Consider the following 19,471-nt stretch of genomic DNA (forward strand, 5'->3'; position numbering starts at 1 on the left):
GAACTTTGAATTATTATATTAAGATTTTAATTCAGCCGGGAAAAGGGGGACCTCGGACGGCCCTTAATACGCAACCCCATAGTATTATCCCTCCTCCATCAAACCTTCCAGTTGGAACAGTGCAATAAGGCAGGTAACGTTCTCCCGGCATTCACCAAACCCAGACTCCACCATCAGATGCCAGATAGAGAAGTGTGATCCGTCACTACACAGAACATGTTTCCTCCAGAGTCCAGTGGTGGCGGCTTTACACCACTCCATGCAACACCTAGCATTGTGCTTGGTGATGTAAGGCTGCATGCAGCTCCTTGGCCATGAAGCCCCCGGGGGTGGGGCAGTGTTTGTGCTGATGACAATACCAGAGGAGGTCTGCACTCTGCAGTTATGGAGTCAGCAGGGCGTTGGTGACTTTTCTGCCCTCTGCTTCTCGGCACTCGGCCCCCCACTTTGTAATGTTACTGGGTCTTCACCTCATGGCTGAGTTGCTGCTGTTCTTTAAACTTCTCAATAATATCACTCACAGGTGACGGGGAAGATTTAGGAGAGAAGAAATGTCGTGACCTGATCGGTGACTCCTATTACAGAACGGCGCTGGTATCAGGGAGCTCTTTACTCGAAGGCATTTTGTCATATGTCATGGTGAGGGGGCCGGAGGTTATACACCGGTGGCGAGGGTCCAGCTGTTATACACCGGTGGCGAGGGTCCTGCTCTTATACATCGGGGGCAAGGGGCCGGCTGTTATATACCGTGGGCAAGGGGCCAGCTGTTAAACTCTGGGGGCGTGGGGCCGTCTCTTATACACCGGTGGCTAGGGGCCGGCTGTTATACATCGGGGGCTGAGGGGCCGGCTCTTATACACTGGTGGCGAGGAACCGGCAGTTATACACCCAGAATGAGGGTCCGGCTGTTATACATAGGGGGCGAGAGGCCAGCTGTTATACACCGGTGGCAAGGGGCCAGCTGTTATACACCGGGAGGGCGAGTGGCCGGCTGTTATATACTAGGGGCGAGGGGCCGGCTCTTATACACCGGTGGCGAGGGGCCGGCCGTTATATACCGGGGGTGAGTGGCCGGCTGTTATACAGTAGGGGCGAGGGGCCGGCTGTTATACACTAGGGGTGAGGTGCCGGCTCTTATACACTGGTGGCGAGGAACCGGCAGTTATACACCCAGAATGAGGGTCCGGCTGTTATACATAGGGGGCGAGAGGCCAGCTGTTATACACCGGTGGCAAGGGGCCAGCTGTTATACACCGGGAGGGCGAGTGGCCGGCTGTTATACACTAGGGGCGAGGGGCCGGCCGTTATATACCGGGGGTGAGTGGCCGGCTGTTATACAGTAGGGGCGAGGGGCCGGCTGTTATACACTAGGGGTGAGGTGCCGGCTCTTATACACCGGGGATGTTGGGCCGGCTGTTAAACATTGGGGTGAGGGGCCGGATGTTATACAGTGGGGACAAGGGGCCATATGTTATATACCGTGGGCGAGGGGCAGGCAGTTATACACTGGAGGAGAGGGGCCGGCTGTTATACACTGGAGGAGAAGGGCTGGCTGTTATACACTTGGGGGCGATGGGCTGGCTGTTATGCACGGGGGGACGAGGGACCGGATGTTATACACTAGGGGGCGATGGGCCAGCTGTTATACACTGGGGGGCAAGGGACCGGCTGTTATACACTGGGGGAGAGGGGCCAGCTGTTAAACACTGGGGGGGCGAGGGACCGGCTCTTATACACCGGTGGCGAGGGGCCGGCTGTTATACACCGGGGGGTGAGTGGCCCGCTGTTATACACTAGGGGCGAGGGCCGGCTCTTATACACCGGTGGCGAGGGGCCGGCTGTTATACACTGGGGGCGAGGGGCTGGCTCTTATACACTGGAGGAGAAGGGCCGGCTATTATACACCGGGGGCGAGGGGCCGGCTGTTATACACTAGGGGCGAGGTGCCGGCTCTTATACACCGGGGATGACGGGTCGGCTGTTATACATTGGGCTGAGGGGCTTATGTTATACAGTGAATACAAGGGGCCAGATGTTATATCCCGTGGGCGAGGGGCCGGCTGTTATACACTGGAGGAGAAGGGCCGGCTGTTATACATCGGGGGCCAGCTCTTATACACCGGTGGCGAGGGGCCGGCTGTTATACACTGGAGGAGAAGGGCTGGCTGTTATACACTGGGGGGGGGGGCGATGGGCCAGCTGTTAAACACGGGGGGGCAAGGGACCGGCTGTTATACATCGGGGGCGAGGAGCCGGCTGTTATACACTAGAGACGAGAGGCCGGCTCTTATACACCGGTGGCGAGGGGCCGGCTGTTATATACTGGGGGCGAAGGGCCGGCTGTTATACACCGGGGGCGAGGGGCCGGCTGTTATACACTAGGGGCGAGGTGCCGGCTCTTATACACCGGGGATGTTGGGCCGGCTGTTAAACATTGGGGCGATGGGCTGGCTGTTATACACGAGGGGACGAGGGATCGGATGTTATACACTAAGGGGCGATGGGCCAGCTGTTATACACTGGGGGGCAAAGGACCGGCTGTTATACACTAGGGGAGAGGGGCCAGCTGTTAAACACTGGGGGGCGAGGGACCGACTGTTATACACCGGGGGCGAGTGGTTGGCTGTTATACACTAGGGACGAGAGGCCGGCTCTTATACATCGGTGGCGAGGGGCCGGCTGTTATACACTGGAGGAGAAGGGTTGGCTGTTATACACTAGGGGGGGCGATGGGCCGGCTGTTATACACCTGGGGACGAGGGACCGGCTGTTATACACTGGGGGGTGAGGGGCTGGCTGTTATACACTGAGGGGACAGGGGCTAGCTGTTATACACTGGGGGGCAAGGGACCGGATGTTATACACTGGAGGAGAAAGGCTGGCTGTTATACACTGGGGGGCGATGGGCCAGCTGTTATACACTGGGGGACGAGGGAACGGCTGTTATACACTGAGGGGACAGGGGCCGGCTGTTATACACTGGGGGGCAAGGGACAGGATGTTATACACTGGGGGGTGAGGGGCTGGCTGTTATACACTGAGGGGACAGGGGCCAGCTGTTATACACTGGGGGGCGAGGGTCCGCCTGTTATACACTGGGGGGTGAGGGGCCGGCTGTTATACACTGAGGGGACAGGGGCCGGCTGTTATACACTGGGGGGAGAGGGTTCGGCTGTTATACACTGGGGGGACAGGGGCCAGCTGTTATACACTGGGGGGCGAGGGTTCGGCTGTTATACACTGGGGGGTGAGGGGCCGGCTGTTATACACTGAGGGGACAGGGGCCAGCTGTTATACACTGGGGGGAGAGGGTTCGGCTGTTATACACTGGGGGGTGAGGGGCCGGCTGTTATACACTGAGGGGACAGGGGCCGGCTGTTATACACTGGGGGGAGAGGGACCGGCTGTTATACACTGGGGGGACAGGGGCCAGCTGTTATACACTGGGGGGCGAGGGTTCGGCTGTTATACACTGGAGGGCGAGGGTTCGGCTGTTATACACTGAGGGGACAGGGGCCGGCTGTTATACACTGGGGGGAGAGGGACCGGCTGTTATACACTGGGGGGACAGGGGCCAGCTGTTATACACTGAGGGGCGAGGGGCCGGCTGTTATACACTGGGGGGCGAGGGTTCGGCTGTTATACACTGAGGGGACAGGGGCCGGCTGTTATACACTGGGGAGCGAGGGTTCGGCTGTTATACACTGAGGGGACAGGGGCCGGCTGTTATACACTGAGGGGACAGGGGCCAGCTGTTATACACTGGGGGGAGAGGGTTCGGCTGTTATACACTGGGGGGTGAGGGGCCGGCTGTTATACACTGGGGGAGAGGGGTCGGCTATTATACACTGGGGGGCGAGGGTTCGGCTGTTATACACTGAGGGGACAAGGGCCGGCTGTTATACACTGAGGGGAGAGGGACCGGCTGTTATACACTGGGGGAGAGGGTTCGGCTGTTATACACTGGGGGGTGAGGGGCCGGCTGTTATATACTGAGGGGACAGGGGCCGGCTGTTATACACTGAGGGGAGAGGGTTCGGCTGTTATACACTGAGGGGACAGGGGCCGGCTGTTATACACTGAGGGGAGAGGGACCGGCTGTTATACACTGGGGGGAGAGGGTTCGGCTGTTATACACTGGGGGGTGAGGGGCCGGCTGTTATACACTGAGGGGACAGGGGCCAGCTGTTATACACTGGGGGGAGAGGGTTCGGCTGTTATACACTGGGGGGTGAGGGGCCGGCTGTTATACACTGGGGGAGAGGGGTCGGCTATTATACACTGGGGGGCGAGGGTTCGGCTGTTATACACTGAGGGGACAGGGGCTGGATGTTATACACTGGGGTAAGGGGCTGGATGTTATACACTGGGGGGGAGAGGGTTCAGCTGTTATACACTGGGGGGTGAGGGGTCGGCTATTATACACTGGGGGGGCGAGGGTTCGGCTGTTATACACTGAGGGGACAGGGGCCGGATGTTATACACTGGAGTAAGGGGCTGGATGTTATACACTGGGGGGGAGAGGGTTCGGCTGTTATACACTGGGGGGTGAGGGGCCGGCTGTTATACACTGGGGGAGAGGGGTCGGCTGTTATACACTGGGGGAGAGGGGTCGGCTATTATACATCCGGGGTCGTATTTCTCAGGCCAGACTGTAATAATTCAAATAAAAGCCTCAATTTTGTGACCTAAAAAATAGCCATGAATTTTTTGGAGTGTTATTATTTTTACTGAGAACATCGCGCATCGCATTGTACCGATTTCTTTTCTGAAGTTGCGGTGCCAAGAATATGACCTAAGATAATTTTCTTTTCTTTAAATTTCTCCTGAAATCTATTCCTGCATTGAAACCTTTCTTTTTCCACGACCCTGAGACCATTTATTACACTCCAAAGATGAGTCCTGGGTTAAGTGCATCACATGGGGGACGCATTCAGCCGTCGCCATGGTAACAGATGTATATGCCGGGAGAATCGGATCATTTCCTGCGGTCGGAGCCGCGCTGCCTATGACAGTATAATGCACACAATGTCTCCTTTGACATCGTACACATTAGGATGTCAATAATACATATGTCTGCGATGTGCGCGGCTCCTTCTTTTCAATAGGAAGTGATTATATTAAAAGCAGCAGATGCTGCGGCTCAGTGACCAATGGTTCTTAACCGATAGCAGAACATTTTCATATTCTGTGCCCCCGAGTGGATATGTGCTAGGTCGGAGAACAAACCGCTCAGGGACTTGTCTGTAAAAAAAATATATATATATTTCTGCAAATTTTGTGACACCCCCGACTTCATAAAACACGAAAAATCATTTTTGCAATTTGGTTTCATTAAAAATTTTGCACCGTTTTGGCTTTTATGGGGTTTTAGGATCCCTGCAAATAACATTTTGATGTGATCCATGGTTATAAATCAGCTGGCAGGACAGATCAAAGTCACAAACACTCCTAATGAGCTCACTGATGAGCTCTCAGTTAACTCTTTCTGCAGCCTGCGAAACACTAGCTATAGAAGGCAAAGGGGGTTAACGTTTTTAATGCAGCCCAATGCCAAAAATCATTTTAAGCCCAAAATACATGCATTTACGTAAGATTTTTTTTTCCACCAAAAAAAGATCAACAACCCAGATTTTTCTACTCGGCCCCAAACGTACAAAATTTAAAAAAAAGCACAGAAGGTACGCGCCTACCCCCGGTCTATCGGTGACTTTCTTCTGCTCCTCCTGGCTGCATCGGTGACGTGACGGCTACAGTGCCCATCACGCTGCAGCCAATCACTGAGCTTAGCGGCTCTGCTGATCTACACTGCATGAGCCGCTGATCTGAGTGATTGGCTGCAGCGTGATGAGCGCTGCAGTCGATGGAGGAGCTGGAAAGAGAGAGGGCCAGCACTGGACCTTGGGAGGGTGACTACCTGCCTTTTCTGTTATTTTTATAAAAGCTTCTGGATTCCTGTTTTTTTTTTTTAAAGGTACACGCCCCTTTAAAGCCTTATACAATGCATTTTTTTTTGCAATATTTACATTATTGCAATAAAATCGCCTGAAAGAAAATGTCACGCTGTAACGGAACTCTCCTCGGTTCTTTGCTTTCGCCAAAAACGAGACGTTAAATACAAAATGAGTAATTCCGCCCCAGTTTTGTGCGTTTCACACGTGTAAAAAATCCGGTTCTCCCCCCTCTAGTGGCTAAACGTGATAATTCCGCCTAAACCCTCTCCTCCTCACATTGCTAAGCCCGTCTGCTCTTTCCAAGTGACACCAAGATTAGCCCAGATTTTATTTTTTTTTTTTTTGTGCTGGTGATTTCGGAATGCATTGAGATTTGAGGATGTATTGAAATAATTCCCAGATCGCTAAAACTCTCTGCTTGATTGGTAAGGAGGCATAGAGAGGCCACAAATAAACTTAAGACCTTAAGCTTCTCGGGGGAGAGCAACGTGCCCGCCGGAGATTGCTGTTTACCAGGTGATTCGAGTCCTGGTGGAAAAAGCAATCTGAAAAGTGACTTGGGCTTAGTGCTGTTGTGCGAGGACTTTGTTAGATAGTTGTATTTGCTCTTGACAATGGAGAGGTGAATGTGGGTCAATTAAAAGAAATCTGTTATCAGGTTTTTACTATGTAATCTGACAGTAGCATGTTGTAGGGGCAGAGACCTTGATTCCGGCGATGTATTATTTAGTTTACTGGGTGCAACAGTTGCGATAGAATCACAGTTTTCTCTGCTCCAGATCTAGCAGAGCTCGGAATGCTCATCCCTGTATAACCCCGCCCACAGCACTGATTGGCAGCTTTCTGTGTGCACAGTTTATTGGCAGAAATCTGCCAATCAGTGGTGGGGGGGGGGGGGGTTGGACCAGTAGGCACGAGACGTCTAGTCCCGTCTTGATAATCTGCTGATGATAAAACACTGATTTGTATTGAAACGGCAAAACGCAGCACAGTAAGTGACACATTGCTAGAATCAGGCACTCTGCCTCTATGTTATACTGCTCTCGCATTACATAGCAAAAACTTGTCGACGGATTCCCTATAAGGATTTTCCAACGGAAGGCAAAAGTGTTTCCAGTTTGCCGTACAGTAGGTCACAGTTGGCAACCAATGGGGAAGTAAAAAAATCAAAAACAAAAAAATATTTTTTGCCCTCTATAAAGTCGCATTTATTTATTTTTTTTTTCCGGCCAAAACTTTTTATTTTCTTCTGTATGATTCTCCAATTCTTTTTTTTTTTTAAGCAACTTTCTGTTTTTTTGCTTTTTAAAGGGGTATTCCTAAAAATGTGCCATAAATGCCTGATGCGTTGGAGGTCTCACCTGCTGCTTCTTCTTTAAATGGAACCATTTTTCCTTAAATATTACGCACCCTCGTAGATCCCGTTCAGGTTTTGACCCGACTGGTGCTGATCTCTGCGTCCCGGTCCTGTCTTCGACATACTGGAAACAGCTGAAAAATGTCCAATTCGGCCAATTCCGGTCGGTTTCTGGTCACCGTGCAGCCAGTAGTTGCTAAGCAGATTTTTGGGGCTGTTGACGATAGGCCTAAGGTTGTACCAGGAAGCGCGGGAAAGGGGAAGATGTTTATAGAGATGTCTCGTCTCCTAGGCAAGGAGCTTGTAGGCGGATGGATTTGGCTAGCTTCTGCACCCTGGCGCTCCTATGCTGCTCGGGCACAGTTGAGGCCTCCGGTGTGACAACGCCGCTGGCCAGAACTGCCCCACGGGAAGGAAGTTGTGCGCTGCCGAAGACAAGGTTGAGGGTTGTCTCACACAACGCCACATCCCCATGTAGAGAGTTTCTAACCAAGACCTTCTGTCTCGCAGGCAAGTCTGACCCGTCCTTGGTTGAATTTTCCCATTTGCAGTACTTTTGAAGCAATTACTAACTTCCACTAGTACTTACAGGGGTTTTCCATGTTTAGAATATAGAAACTCTATTGTAAAAAATCAGTGTAGGATCGGCGGCGGTCCAACTGCTGCCTAGCGGCTCTTCTTTGTTTGGGAACAGCGCCGTAGGTTTTGTAGTGGCCAAACCTGGCATTGCAGCTTATTTCTGATTTCTGAACTGCAGCACCAGGCATAGCCACTACAAAAACTACAGGTATGTAGCGGCGCCTGCTGAACAACGTAGGGACAGGAATGCTGGGAGTTGGACCGCCACTGACCAGGTATTGCTGGTCTAACCGGAGCCTAGGGTATGTTACTGAGTATTATTATTAATGGCACATTATCGGGTAGTGGGACTGACAAAGACAAGGACAGAATGTGATTATTTTTTCTTTTATTTGGGGGGAAGATTTGAGGGTTTTTCAAATATAAGTGTTTGAATGTACCTAAAATTAATATTAATTGTGAACCGATCTATTATTTCAGGCAAAACCGCGGAGCTTTAAATGTTTCTGACATCCTGACGAGTTTTGACAACACTGGAAACGTGTGTAAGTCCTATTCCCATTGTCGCTGGAAATCCTCAGCATTGTTTTCTCGTCGGGCAGATTTACATGACAAAAGTTGTGCGATTTTATTGTGATAATTTCTTGATGCCCAATTGTTTTCCGATTCCTACGTCGCGGCGGTTCTGTATAATTCACGCTGGGGTTTCTTCTATTATGAATGATCTGCATACGTTTTGACAGGTTTTGCAAGCATGAATGTGAGGCAGCTGGTACATTCACATAGATTAGGGCGCAGGAAAGCCTGCTGGAATGAGAAGCTAAAGCCTGCTAACTGAATATGCGCTAACAGTTTGTATGGCCGCGGGCAAAAAAAAAAAAGAAGCTTTATGAATGGCATATTTATCTCGGAGGTCAAATAACAGGCAGATGTGCTAAGCTTTGTATAAATATGTCTACATTATACCCGCGATTCTCCAAACTGGGGGAATTCTTCGCTTCGAGTAAAAAAAAAAAAAAAGGAGAAAAAAGTTGACGATGACAGGAGAAATCTGCGAGGGTGATGTGGCAAAAACAATAGCTGAAGGGAGATCTGCCGAGCGGTAGAAGTGCTGACCGTATGTTTTCTTGCCCAGAATTCCGATCTGGAATGTGTTTGTTATGTAGCACTCGATAATTTGAAGCGCAGCTAGCTCTAGAGAACATACTGATCGGCAAAAAGGTTTCGGCACTCTCGAGTGTTCATAAAAGAAGATCATGCTTTAGTAGAAATGGAATCCATATAAAGAGGTCAACGTTTCGGTCTAATACTGAGACCTTCATCGAACGGATTGCTACTCACACAAAGAATCAGGAAGAAGCACTGGATAAGAAACGAGTAGCAGCCCAAAAGATCTGGAGGCAATCTTGTAGTGGAGATCATTTGGGCTGCTACCCATTTCTTACCCAGCGCTTCTTCCCGATTTTTTGTCTGAATAGCAATCCGTCCGATGAAGGTCTCAGTATTAGACCGAAACGTTAACTTCTTTTTTTAGATTCAAACGTTTCAGTCTAATACTGAGACCTTCATCGGACAGATTGCTATTCAGACAAAGAATCATGAAGAAGTGCTGGGTAAGAAACGGGTAGCAGCCCAAAAGATCTGGAGGCAATCTTGTAGTGGAGATCATTTGGGCTGCTACCCATTTCTTACCCAGTGCTTCTTTTGGATTCCTTGAATAGTAATCCTGAAAATTAGAACAAAATGTTATCCTCTTTTTTGGATTCTATTTATAATAACGTTTCGTTATAATTCTCAGACATTCATCAGACGGATTACTATTCAGACAAAGAATTGGGAAGAAGCATTGGCTAAGAAACGAGTAACAGACCAAAAGATCTGGAGGTGATCTAGTAGAGCAGATCATTTGGGCTGCTACCCGTTATTAAACCCAGCGCTTCTTCCCGATTCTTTGTCTGAATAGCAATCCGTCCGATGAAGGTCTCGGTATTAGACCGAAACGTTAACTTCTTTTTTTGGATTCCAACGTTTCGCTCTAATACTGATACCTTCATCGGACAGATTGCTATTCAGATAAAGAATCGGGAAGAAGCGCTGCGTAAGAAACGGGAAGCAGCCCAAATGATCTGCGCTACTAGATCACCTCCAGATCTTTTGGTCTGCTACTTGTTTCTTACCCAGCGCTTCTTCCCGATTCTTTGTCTGAATAGCAATCCGTCTGATGAAGGTCTCAGTATTAGACCAAAACATTAACCACTTTTTTTGGATTCCAACGTTTCGGCCTAATACTGAGACCTTCATCGGACAGATTGCTATTCAGCCAAAGAATCGGGAAGAAGTGCTGGGTAAGAAACGGGTAGCAGCCCAAATGATCTGCACTACTAGATCACCTCCAGATCTTTTGGTCTGCTACTTATTTCTTACCCAGCGCTTCTTCCCAATTCTTTGTCTGAATAGTAATCCGTCTGATGAAGGTCTAGAATTAGAATGAAACGTTGTTAGAAATAGAATCCAAAAAAAGAGGATAACGTTTCGTTCTAATTCTCAGACCTTCACCACATGGATTGCTATTCAAACAAAGAATCGGGAAGAAGAGCTGGGTAAGAAACGGGTAGCAGCCCAAATGGTCTGCGAGCAATCCATGAGCACAATTTGGGCTGCTAACCGTTTCTTACCCAGCGCATCTTCCCGATTATTTGTGTGAGCAGCAATCCATGTGATAAACGTCTGAGAATTAGAGTACAAAAAAAGAGGATAACGTTTCGTTCTAATGCTCAGACCTTCATCACATGGATTGCTGTTCACGAAAAGAATCGGGAAGAAGTGTTGGGTAAGAAGCGGGAAACAACCCATATGATCTGCGAGCAATCTATTAGTACAAACCATTTAGGTTTCATACCCAGCGCTTCTTCACGATTTTTTATCTGAATATCCTTCTGATGAAGGTCTGAGTTACGCCATGCTGCTACAACATGATGCTTCCTTCTTGGCTGCTTCTAATGATGTCATCAAGGCTTGCTACTTAAAGGGGTGTCTCACTGCACTCACTTCTGCATAGAGCCCCTTTAAACACAGACAGGTGTCATGCTCAGTGGCTAGTTATTTAGGTTTATCCTTCTCGTGCTCTTGTTTCTGTGCATTTTGATTTCTTTGCTCTGGTTTGTGTTCCTGACCTTGTTGCTTGATTACTTTTTGCCTCGACCCTTGTGTCCTACAACTAGTACCTGTAATATTAATCCTGGCTGTTCCTGAATACACTTCTGACTTGACCTTTGGATATTGTTATGCCTGTAGTATTTCTGTCTCTGGTCCAGACTTCATTGACACCAGACTCATTCCAAAGTCCTGACTACTCATCTGTTGATAACTTCCTGGTTTCGATCCTAAGCATGCCTCACAGGACCATTGCCGCCAATCCATAATTGTTCTGGAAACTAAAGGTGCCAATTCTCATTCAACCAACAATATCAAAATCAGCTATTGACGGGTCCAGCCGACTGATGTGTATGAGGGGGTCCATTACTCCCTCCCCACAGACAATGTCAGTCTGTCTGTCCTTCCACCTGCACAGCATGTCCTTTTTCTACTCTTCATGTTGTATCAACCAGTCGGAAAGTAACATGAAATAAATGCCTGTTACTGGACCGGCACAACCCATTTCCTGCTTTTGACAGGCAGAGCTCCACTTACTAACTAGAGAGATAATTACGGTATTCTTCGTCCATCTGCAGCCTTATTGTTCAAGGAGAAGCTGTTTAATTCACACTACAGTTTGTGCAAGGTTTCCCAGAAATACTTTGTGGCTTTTCTCGGCTGAACTCTTTTAACAAAGTCTTATAAGACAGATCACCTCTTTAAAGTCTTAGCTACATATTGGTGCAACTACACAGGAGGAAATACAACATATAATTTGGAGAAGCGTTTCAGTTAGTAAGGAGTGATCAGACCAATGATGAGTAGCTTTCAAACAGATCTGCCACCAAATTTCACAATAAAAGCAACATATGTTATTAAATAGACCTGATGAGGTTGGTGTACTTACTGTGAATTATCCATGTCAAAATGGCTGTATAAGCCGTTTTTAACTATGAAAATTAACATTGTATGAGTCTTACGGTAGCCAATTTTAATATTTAGGAATATACAACAATTCTGCCACGGATATATATTTTTTCTAAGTAAGTACATCAGCTTCATCAGGTCTAGATGATCTTTTGAATAACGTATTCATTTTTTAGTGTAAAATTTGGTGACAAATCTGTTTTTAGTTAAAGGGTTATTTCCCGCTTTAGAAGTTATTACCTCTCCCATGGGATGGGATTTATCTTGATGATTTTTCGGGAATTACACGGATGCCAAAAAACGGAGCAGTGGCCGATGTTACACACCACCACGCCACCCATATGACTGTGTATCCCTGCGTGTGGCTGTCACTGAAGTCTTACCTGCGTGATGGGGCAGAAGGCAGCAGAGGGAGCTGCAGCCACAGCACTTGTCACTATGGCATGTATGAGAGCGGTGAGGTAAGGCCGGGCGGCGTTATACAGCAAATTCAGCTTTTCATTGTCCTGTTTTTTTGCAGCTATTTAGACTGCTGTTTTAACCTCTTTGTCTAATTTTTTTTTTTTTTTTTTTTTGCTACATAACTGTAAAAAACGCAGAATTTCATGTAATAGAGCCCTACTGTATATTATGAAATCATAAGGATCTTTGTATATATAGAGACTAGAGAATAATAAAAAAAAAAGCTAAAAATTATCTCTAAATAATGTTTAAAGACCCAAGCAAACAAGTACATTACATTTTTTTTTCTTCTGTAGATCAGTATTAAGGCACCTGATCCCGGGTGTGGACCCATAGTGGACCTCCATATATCTTATAATGTAAAGTAGATTACTTTAGATTTAGTAACTTACTTAGATTTTTCTCCTACGTAATCATATCTAACAAATGTGTTTGTCAACGCATGGCCATTAGCACAAGTATTTTCTATTAGACGCAACACTGCTCACAGAGAAGCCGCCGTGCAAGATGTGTGCCATCATAAAAAATATGTGCCGTCATAAAAAAAATGTGGATTTGTCTCGTAACATTTTCATCTGATGAATGACTGATGGGGTAATTTTATCAGAGGTGACAATGTTTTTGTTCTATTACTTAGATAAGCCAGTGGGGGGAGGATCCTGCTGCAGCTGGTTGTACTACTGCCACAGAGAGGACAGTGAGGAGGAGGTGTTGAACTTTTTTTTTTCTGATACAATATATAGAAAATAATTCTTTACATATTTCTCAGATTCATTTGCAAGACACCTTATTAGATCACAGGAGATCAAGAAGAAATGCATGAATTCCCTTTTTTGAAAGGAATTTTAACTATTGTATTCTGTACAGGATTTCTAGTATTTTCTGTCTGTCAGGCTATGTGCACACGTACAGGTTTTTTCGCATTTTTTCGCGCTAAAAACGCTATAAAAACTCATTAAAAACGCATACATTATGCATTCTATCAATTAGCATGCATTCTGCATGTTTTGTGCACATGGATGCGTTTTTTTTCCGCGAAAAAAACGCATCGCGGTAAAAAAATGAGCATGTTCATTATTTTTGCGGATTTTCTGCGTTTTCCCCGCAATTCTATGCATTTGGGAAAAAAACGCGTCACAAACGCGTCAAAATCGCGGTAAAATCGCGGTAAAAACGCATGCAGATTTCTGGCAGAAATGTCCGGTTTTTGTCAGGAAAATTTCTGCAAGAAATCCTGACGTGTGCACATACCCTCACAGAGAAGGATGTGTGCATTTTCATCTGAGAGTTTATCTGAGGTGTCAGGCTTTTACATTACTTTTGTCTTTTAAAAAAGGCAGAGGGGGGAGGATCCTGCTGCAGCCAGTTGTCCTACTGCCATAGAGAGTACAGCGAGGAGGAACCGGGGAGGCATGATTGATCTGTTGAGATGCATAGAAAAAAAATCTCAATTTATTTTTTTTGTTTAACCTATAATATGAGACCCATGTTATATCAAAGGGGCTCAAGAGAAAAGTGCTGCAATTTTTTTTTTTAGTCTCCTTGGCTGCATGTCCCGCTGCTGTTAGACAGCCGCAACACATACAGGGATTGCTTGTTTGTAAGCATCACTAACCACCACACTAAATAAATATATATCAGTGCCTTGAAAAAGTATGTGCAGCACCCCAGGTAACCGGCTGCTGCAGTGATGTTGCTTTTCCTTCGGGGAGGGTAATGTCATACTCAGGGGCAATGGAGTTCTCTTCACCAGGTAAGGCACCCACACACAACCTATTCCAAATCCAGGCCCGGAGGGGGAGCTCAGGACCCGAATTCAGGGGAGCGTCACTGAGCTATATGTATCCTGACCTGGAGGAGGAGCTAGGCCGCTCTGATAGAGACACTGAAGGAGAAAGAAGTCTGGAACTGAGTGCAGACAGAGAGGGCTGGCAGCCACAAGGGAACTGCAGCCTCTGGAAAGGACAGATAACCCGAGGGGTTGAATGTGGAGTAGCCGGAAGGGAAGGAGCAAAGGAGAAGAACAGGGCTCAGGGGAACAGCAGAAGGATACCCTCAGAGCCAGAGCTCAGTAGCCGGGTACCGGGAGACCGAGGCCTTAGTGGAACTGTACGACACTTGGCAGAACTGGAGGGCATAAGATCATACAGACATTGCCCACACCACACCTGAGACGCAGCAGCACCTAGGAGCCCGGGGCATGATAGAGTCCCTGTTAAAAGGCTCAAGCTGCCCGTCATGCAGGTACCTGTCTCAGGACAGGGGGATTTAGAGGACTCTGCAGGAAGCTTCAGGCAGCAGGGACCTCATATACAGCAAGCACTAGTTGGAAAGGCTCACGGAACTCTACTGGAACAAGGGAACCCTCCATTGCCTCTGGGCCGTCCGGGCCATACCATCATCCGTGCCTGGTACCCTGGACTGTGGCCTGCCAACTACAGTAAACCAGGTAAAGACTTACAACTCGTGTCCTATCTTTATTTACCGGCACATACCACCTACATCTTACAACTTAGGACCCCTGGGGACCCCGCTTCACCTGTGGGAAGTGTACCATCCGTGCTGCAATAACATCCCCCAGAGGACCCCTTTAACGCAGCGTCGGTCCCACTATTGACCGAACACCACAGGTGGCGTCACGACAGACTTATAAACACATTTCCCTTAAAGACCGTTCCCCCCTTTTATTGGATACCCAGGGCCACGGACCGAGTCGCAGCCACCGTGACATCCCCTTTATGACCGGACCCGGTATACCGAGTACCCCGCTGGCCTGGTGGGGCGCTCCTTATGCATACTCCTTGAACTTTTACACAATTTTGAAAACTTACACCCACATTGTTACATGTACTTTATAGGGATTTTACGTGACATGCCATGACTAAGTAGCAAATATTTCTGACGTGTAAATGAAATTTTAAATAGTTTTCTAAATGTTTTGAAAATACAAATTTGAAAATTGTGACGTGCATTTTTTATTAAGCCCCCCCTGTCATGATCCCAATGGCAGGGGATCACTAAAGGACAAGCACAGATACAAACAAGCTCTAGGGCGATGGAACCTGAGCTGACCGCGACCCTGAACCTAACACACAAATAAAAGTAGCCGGGGAACGTGCCTACGATGATCCTAGACGTCTCGCTCCAGCCGAAGATCTAACTTCCCCTATTAGAAGAAACACAGACCTCTCTTGCCTCCAGAGAAATACCCCACAGAAATAGCAGCCCCCCACATATAATGACGGTGAAATGAGAGGAAAGCACATACGCAGTATGAAAACAGTTTCAGCAAAATGAGGCCCGCTAAAGCTAGATAGCAGAGGATACAAAAGTGAACTGCGCGGTCAGCAAAAAACCCTTCAAAAAACCATCCTGAAATTACTTAAACTCATGTGCCAACTCATGGTACATGAGGAGCAATTTCAGCCCACTAGAGCAACCAGCAGCAAAGAATCACATATCTGCAGGCTGGCCTAAAAACCAAATAAAGCAAAACACCAAAACAGGAAAATCCAAACTTAGCTTGACCAGAAGGTTCTAGGAGCAGGGAGCAGAGGTAACAAGACACACTGGATACATTGATAACCGGCGAGGAAATGCCAGCAAAGCCAGGTTAAATAGGAAACTCCCATATCCTGATGGAACAGGTGGAACCCAGAGACCCAGGAAAGACAAGTCACCCAGTACCATCAGTAACCACCAGAGGGAGCCCAAAAACAGAACTCACAACAGTACCCCCCCCCTGAGGAGGGGTCACCGAACCCTCACGAGAACCACCAGGGCGACCAGGATGAGCCCTATGAAAAGCGCGAACCAAATCATCAGCATGAACATCCAAGGCAACCACCCAAGAATTATCCTCCTGACCATAACCCTTCCACTTGACCAAATACTGGAGTTTCCGTCTGGAAACACGAGAATCCAAGATCTTCTCCACAACATACTCCAATTCTCCCTCCACCAGCACCGGAGCAGGAGGCTCAATCGAAGGAACAACAGGTACCTCATACTTCCGCAACAACGACCGATGGAACACATTATGAATAGCAAACGATGCCGGGAGATCCAAACGAAACGACACAGGGTTAAGAATTTCCAAGATCCTATAGGGACCGATGAACCGAGGCTTGAACTTAGGAGAAGAGACCTTCATAGGAACAAAACGAGAAGACAACCACACCAAGGACAACTTCAAATTGTCCACCACATGACTCCAAATCTGATGCAACCTATCCACCACCTTGTCCACTCCAGGACAATCAGAAGGCTCCACCTGACCAGAGGAAAAACGAGGATGAAACCCCGAATTACAAAAGAAAGGAGAAACGAAGGTAGCAGAACTAGCCCGATTATTAAGGGCAAACTCGGCCAGCGGCAAAAAGGTAACCCAGTCATCCTGATCAGCAGAAACAAAACACCTCAAATAAGTTTCCAAGGTCTGATTAGTTCGTTCAGTCTGGCCATTCGTCTGAGGATGGAATGCAGACGAAAAGGACAAATCAATGCCCATCTTAGCACAGAACGTCCGCCAAAATCTAGACACAAACTGGGATCCCATGTCAGAAACGATGTTCTCAGGAATCCCATGCAAACGAACCACATTCTGAAAAAACAGAGGGACCAACTCAGAGGAGGAAGGTAACTTAGGCAAGGGTACCAGATGAACCATTTTAGAAAAGCGATCACACACAACCCAGATGACGGACATTTTTTGAGAGACAGGGAGATCCGAAATAAAGTCCATGGAAATGTGCGTCCAAGGCCTCTTCGGGATAGGCAAAGGTGACAACAATCCACTGGCCCGAGAACAGCAAGGCTTAGCCCGAGCACAAACCTCACAAGACTGCACAAAAGAACGCACATCCCTCGACAAGGAAGGCCACCAAAAAGACCTGGCCACCAAGTCTCTAGTACCAAATATTCCAGGATGACCTGCCAACGCAGAAGAATGGACCTCGGAGATGACTCTACTGGTCCAATTATCCGGAACAAACAGTCTCTCAGGCGGACAACGATCAGGTTTATCCGCCTGAAACTCCCGCAAAGCACGTCGCAAGTCTGGGGAGACAGCAGACAAAATCACCCCATCCCTAAGGATACCAGAGGGCTCCGAATTTCCAAGGGAGTCAGGCACAAAACTCCTAGAAAGAGCATCCGCCTTCACATTCTTTGAACCTGGCAGGTATGAAACCACAAAATTGAAACGAGAGAAAAACAGTGACCAACGAGCCTGTCTAGGATTCAGACGCCTGGCAGACTCAAGGTAAATCAAATTTTTGTGATCAGTCAAGACCACCACACGATGTCTAGCACCCTCTAGCCAATGACGCCACTCCTCAAATGCCCACTTCATGGCCAAAAGTTCCCGATTACCAACATCATAATTCCGCTCAGCCGGCGAAAACTTTTTAGAAAAAAACGCGCATGGCTTCATCACTGAGCCATCGGAGCTTCTCTGTGACAAAACCGCCCCCGCTCCAATCTCGGAAGCATCAACCTCAACCTGAAAAGGGAGCGAAACATCTGGCTGACGCAACACAGGAGCAGAAGAAAACCGGCGCTTAAGTTCCTGAAAGGCCTCCACAGCCGCAGGAGACCAATTAGCAACATCAGCACCCTTCTTAGTCAAATCCGTCAAAGGCTTAACAACACTAGAAAAATTAGTTATAAAACGACGATAGAAATTAGCAAAGCCCAAGAACTTCTGTAGACTCTTAAGAGATGTAGGCTGCGTCCAGTCACAAATAGCCTGAACCTTGACGGGATCCATCTCAATAGTAGAAGGGGAAAAAATATACCCCAAGAAAGAAATCTTCTGGACTCCAAAGAGACACTTTGAGCCTTTTACAAACAAGGAATTGGCCCGCAGGACCTGAAACACCTTCCTGACCTGCTGAACATGAGACTCCCAGTCATCAGAAAAAAACAAAATATCATCCAAATACACAATCATAAATTTATCCAGATATTCACGGAAAATATCGTGCATAAAGGACTGGAAGACTGAAGGAGCATTAGAAAGTCCAAAAGGCATTACCAAATACTCAAAATGGCCCTCAGGCGTATTAAATGCGGTTTTCCACTCATCACCTTTCTTTATTCGTATAAGATTATACGCACCCCGAAGATCAATCTTAGTGAACCATTTAGCCCCCTTAATGCGAGCAAACAAATCAGTCAACAATGGCAAAGGATACTGATATTTTACGGTAATCTTATTCAAAAGACGATAATCTATACAAGGCCTCAAGGAACCATCTTTTTTGGCCACGAAAAAAAAAAACCTGCTCCCAAAGGGGACAAAGATGGACGGATATGTCCCTTTTCCAAGGACTCCTTAACATAATCCCGCATAGCAGTATGCTCTGGCACTGACAGATTGAACAAACGACCTTTAGGAAATTTACTGCCTGGAATTAAATTTATAGCACAATCGCAATCCCTGTGAGGAGGAAGCGAACTGAGCTTAGGCTCCTCAAAAACATCCCGATAGTCAGACAAAAACACAGGAATCTCAGAAGGAGTAGATGAAGCGATAGAAATTGGAGGTGCATCATCATGAACCCCCTGACAACCCCAGCTTAACACAGACATTGATTTCCAGTCAAGGACTGGATTATGAGTTTGTAACCATGGCAGACCAAGCACTAGGACATCATGCAAATTATACAGTACCAGGAAGCGAATCACCTCCTGATGAACAGAAGTCATACGCATGGTCACTTGTGTCCAGTACTGAGGTTTATTCATAGCCAAAGGTGTAGAGTCAATTCCCTTCAAAGGAATAGGGACTTCCAGAGGCTCCAGACTAAACCCACAGCGATTGGCAAATGACCAATCCATAAGACTCAGGGCAGCGCCTGAATCCACATAGGCATCGACGGAAATGGATGATAATGAACAAATCAGAGTCACAGACAGAATGAACTTAGACTGTAAAGTACTAATGGCAACAGACTTATCAACCTTTTTTGTGCGTTTAGAGCATGCTGATATAACATGAGCTGAATCACCACAATAAAAGCACAACCTTTTTTTCCGCCTATAATTTTGTCGT

The 19,471-nt window shown here is 47.4% G+C and overlaps 1 protein-coding gene across 1 annotated transcript in view; it reads left to right on the forward strand.

Annotated features, from left to right (window-relative positions):
• CAMKMT (calmodulin-lysine N-methyltransferase) overlaps nucleotides 1–19,471 on the forward strand; it is a 553,085-nt gene that overhangs the window by 20,260 nt on the left and 513,354 nt on the right. The window contains exon 3 of the mRNA XM_069768616.1: nucleotides 8,371–8,435. Within this exon, the coding sequence (XP_069624717.1) occupies nucleotides 8,371–8,435 (65 nt within the window). The remainder of the gene's footprint in view (nucleotides 1–8,370; nucleotides 8,436–19,471) is intronic.

Source organism: Ranitomeya imitator, chromosome 5, assembly GCF_032444005.1.
Source record: "Ranitomeya imitator isolate aRanImi1 chromosome 5, aRanImi1.pri, whole genome shotgun sequence".
Lineage (NCBI taxonomy): Eukaryota > Metazoa > Chordata > Amphibia > Anura > Dendrobatidae > Ranitomeya > Ranitomeya imitator.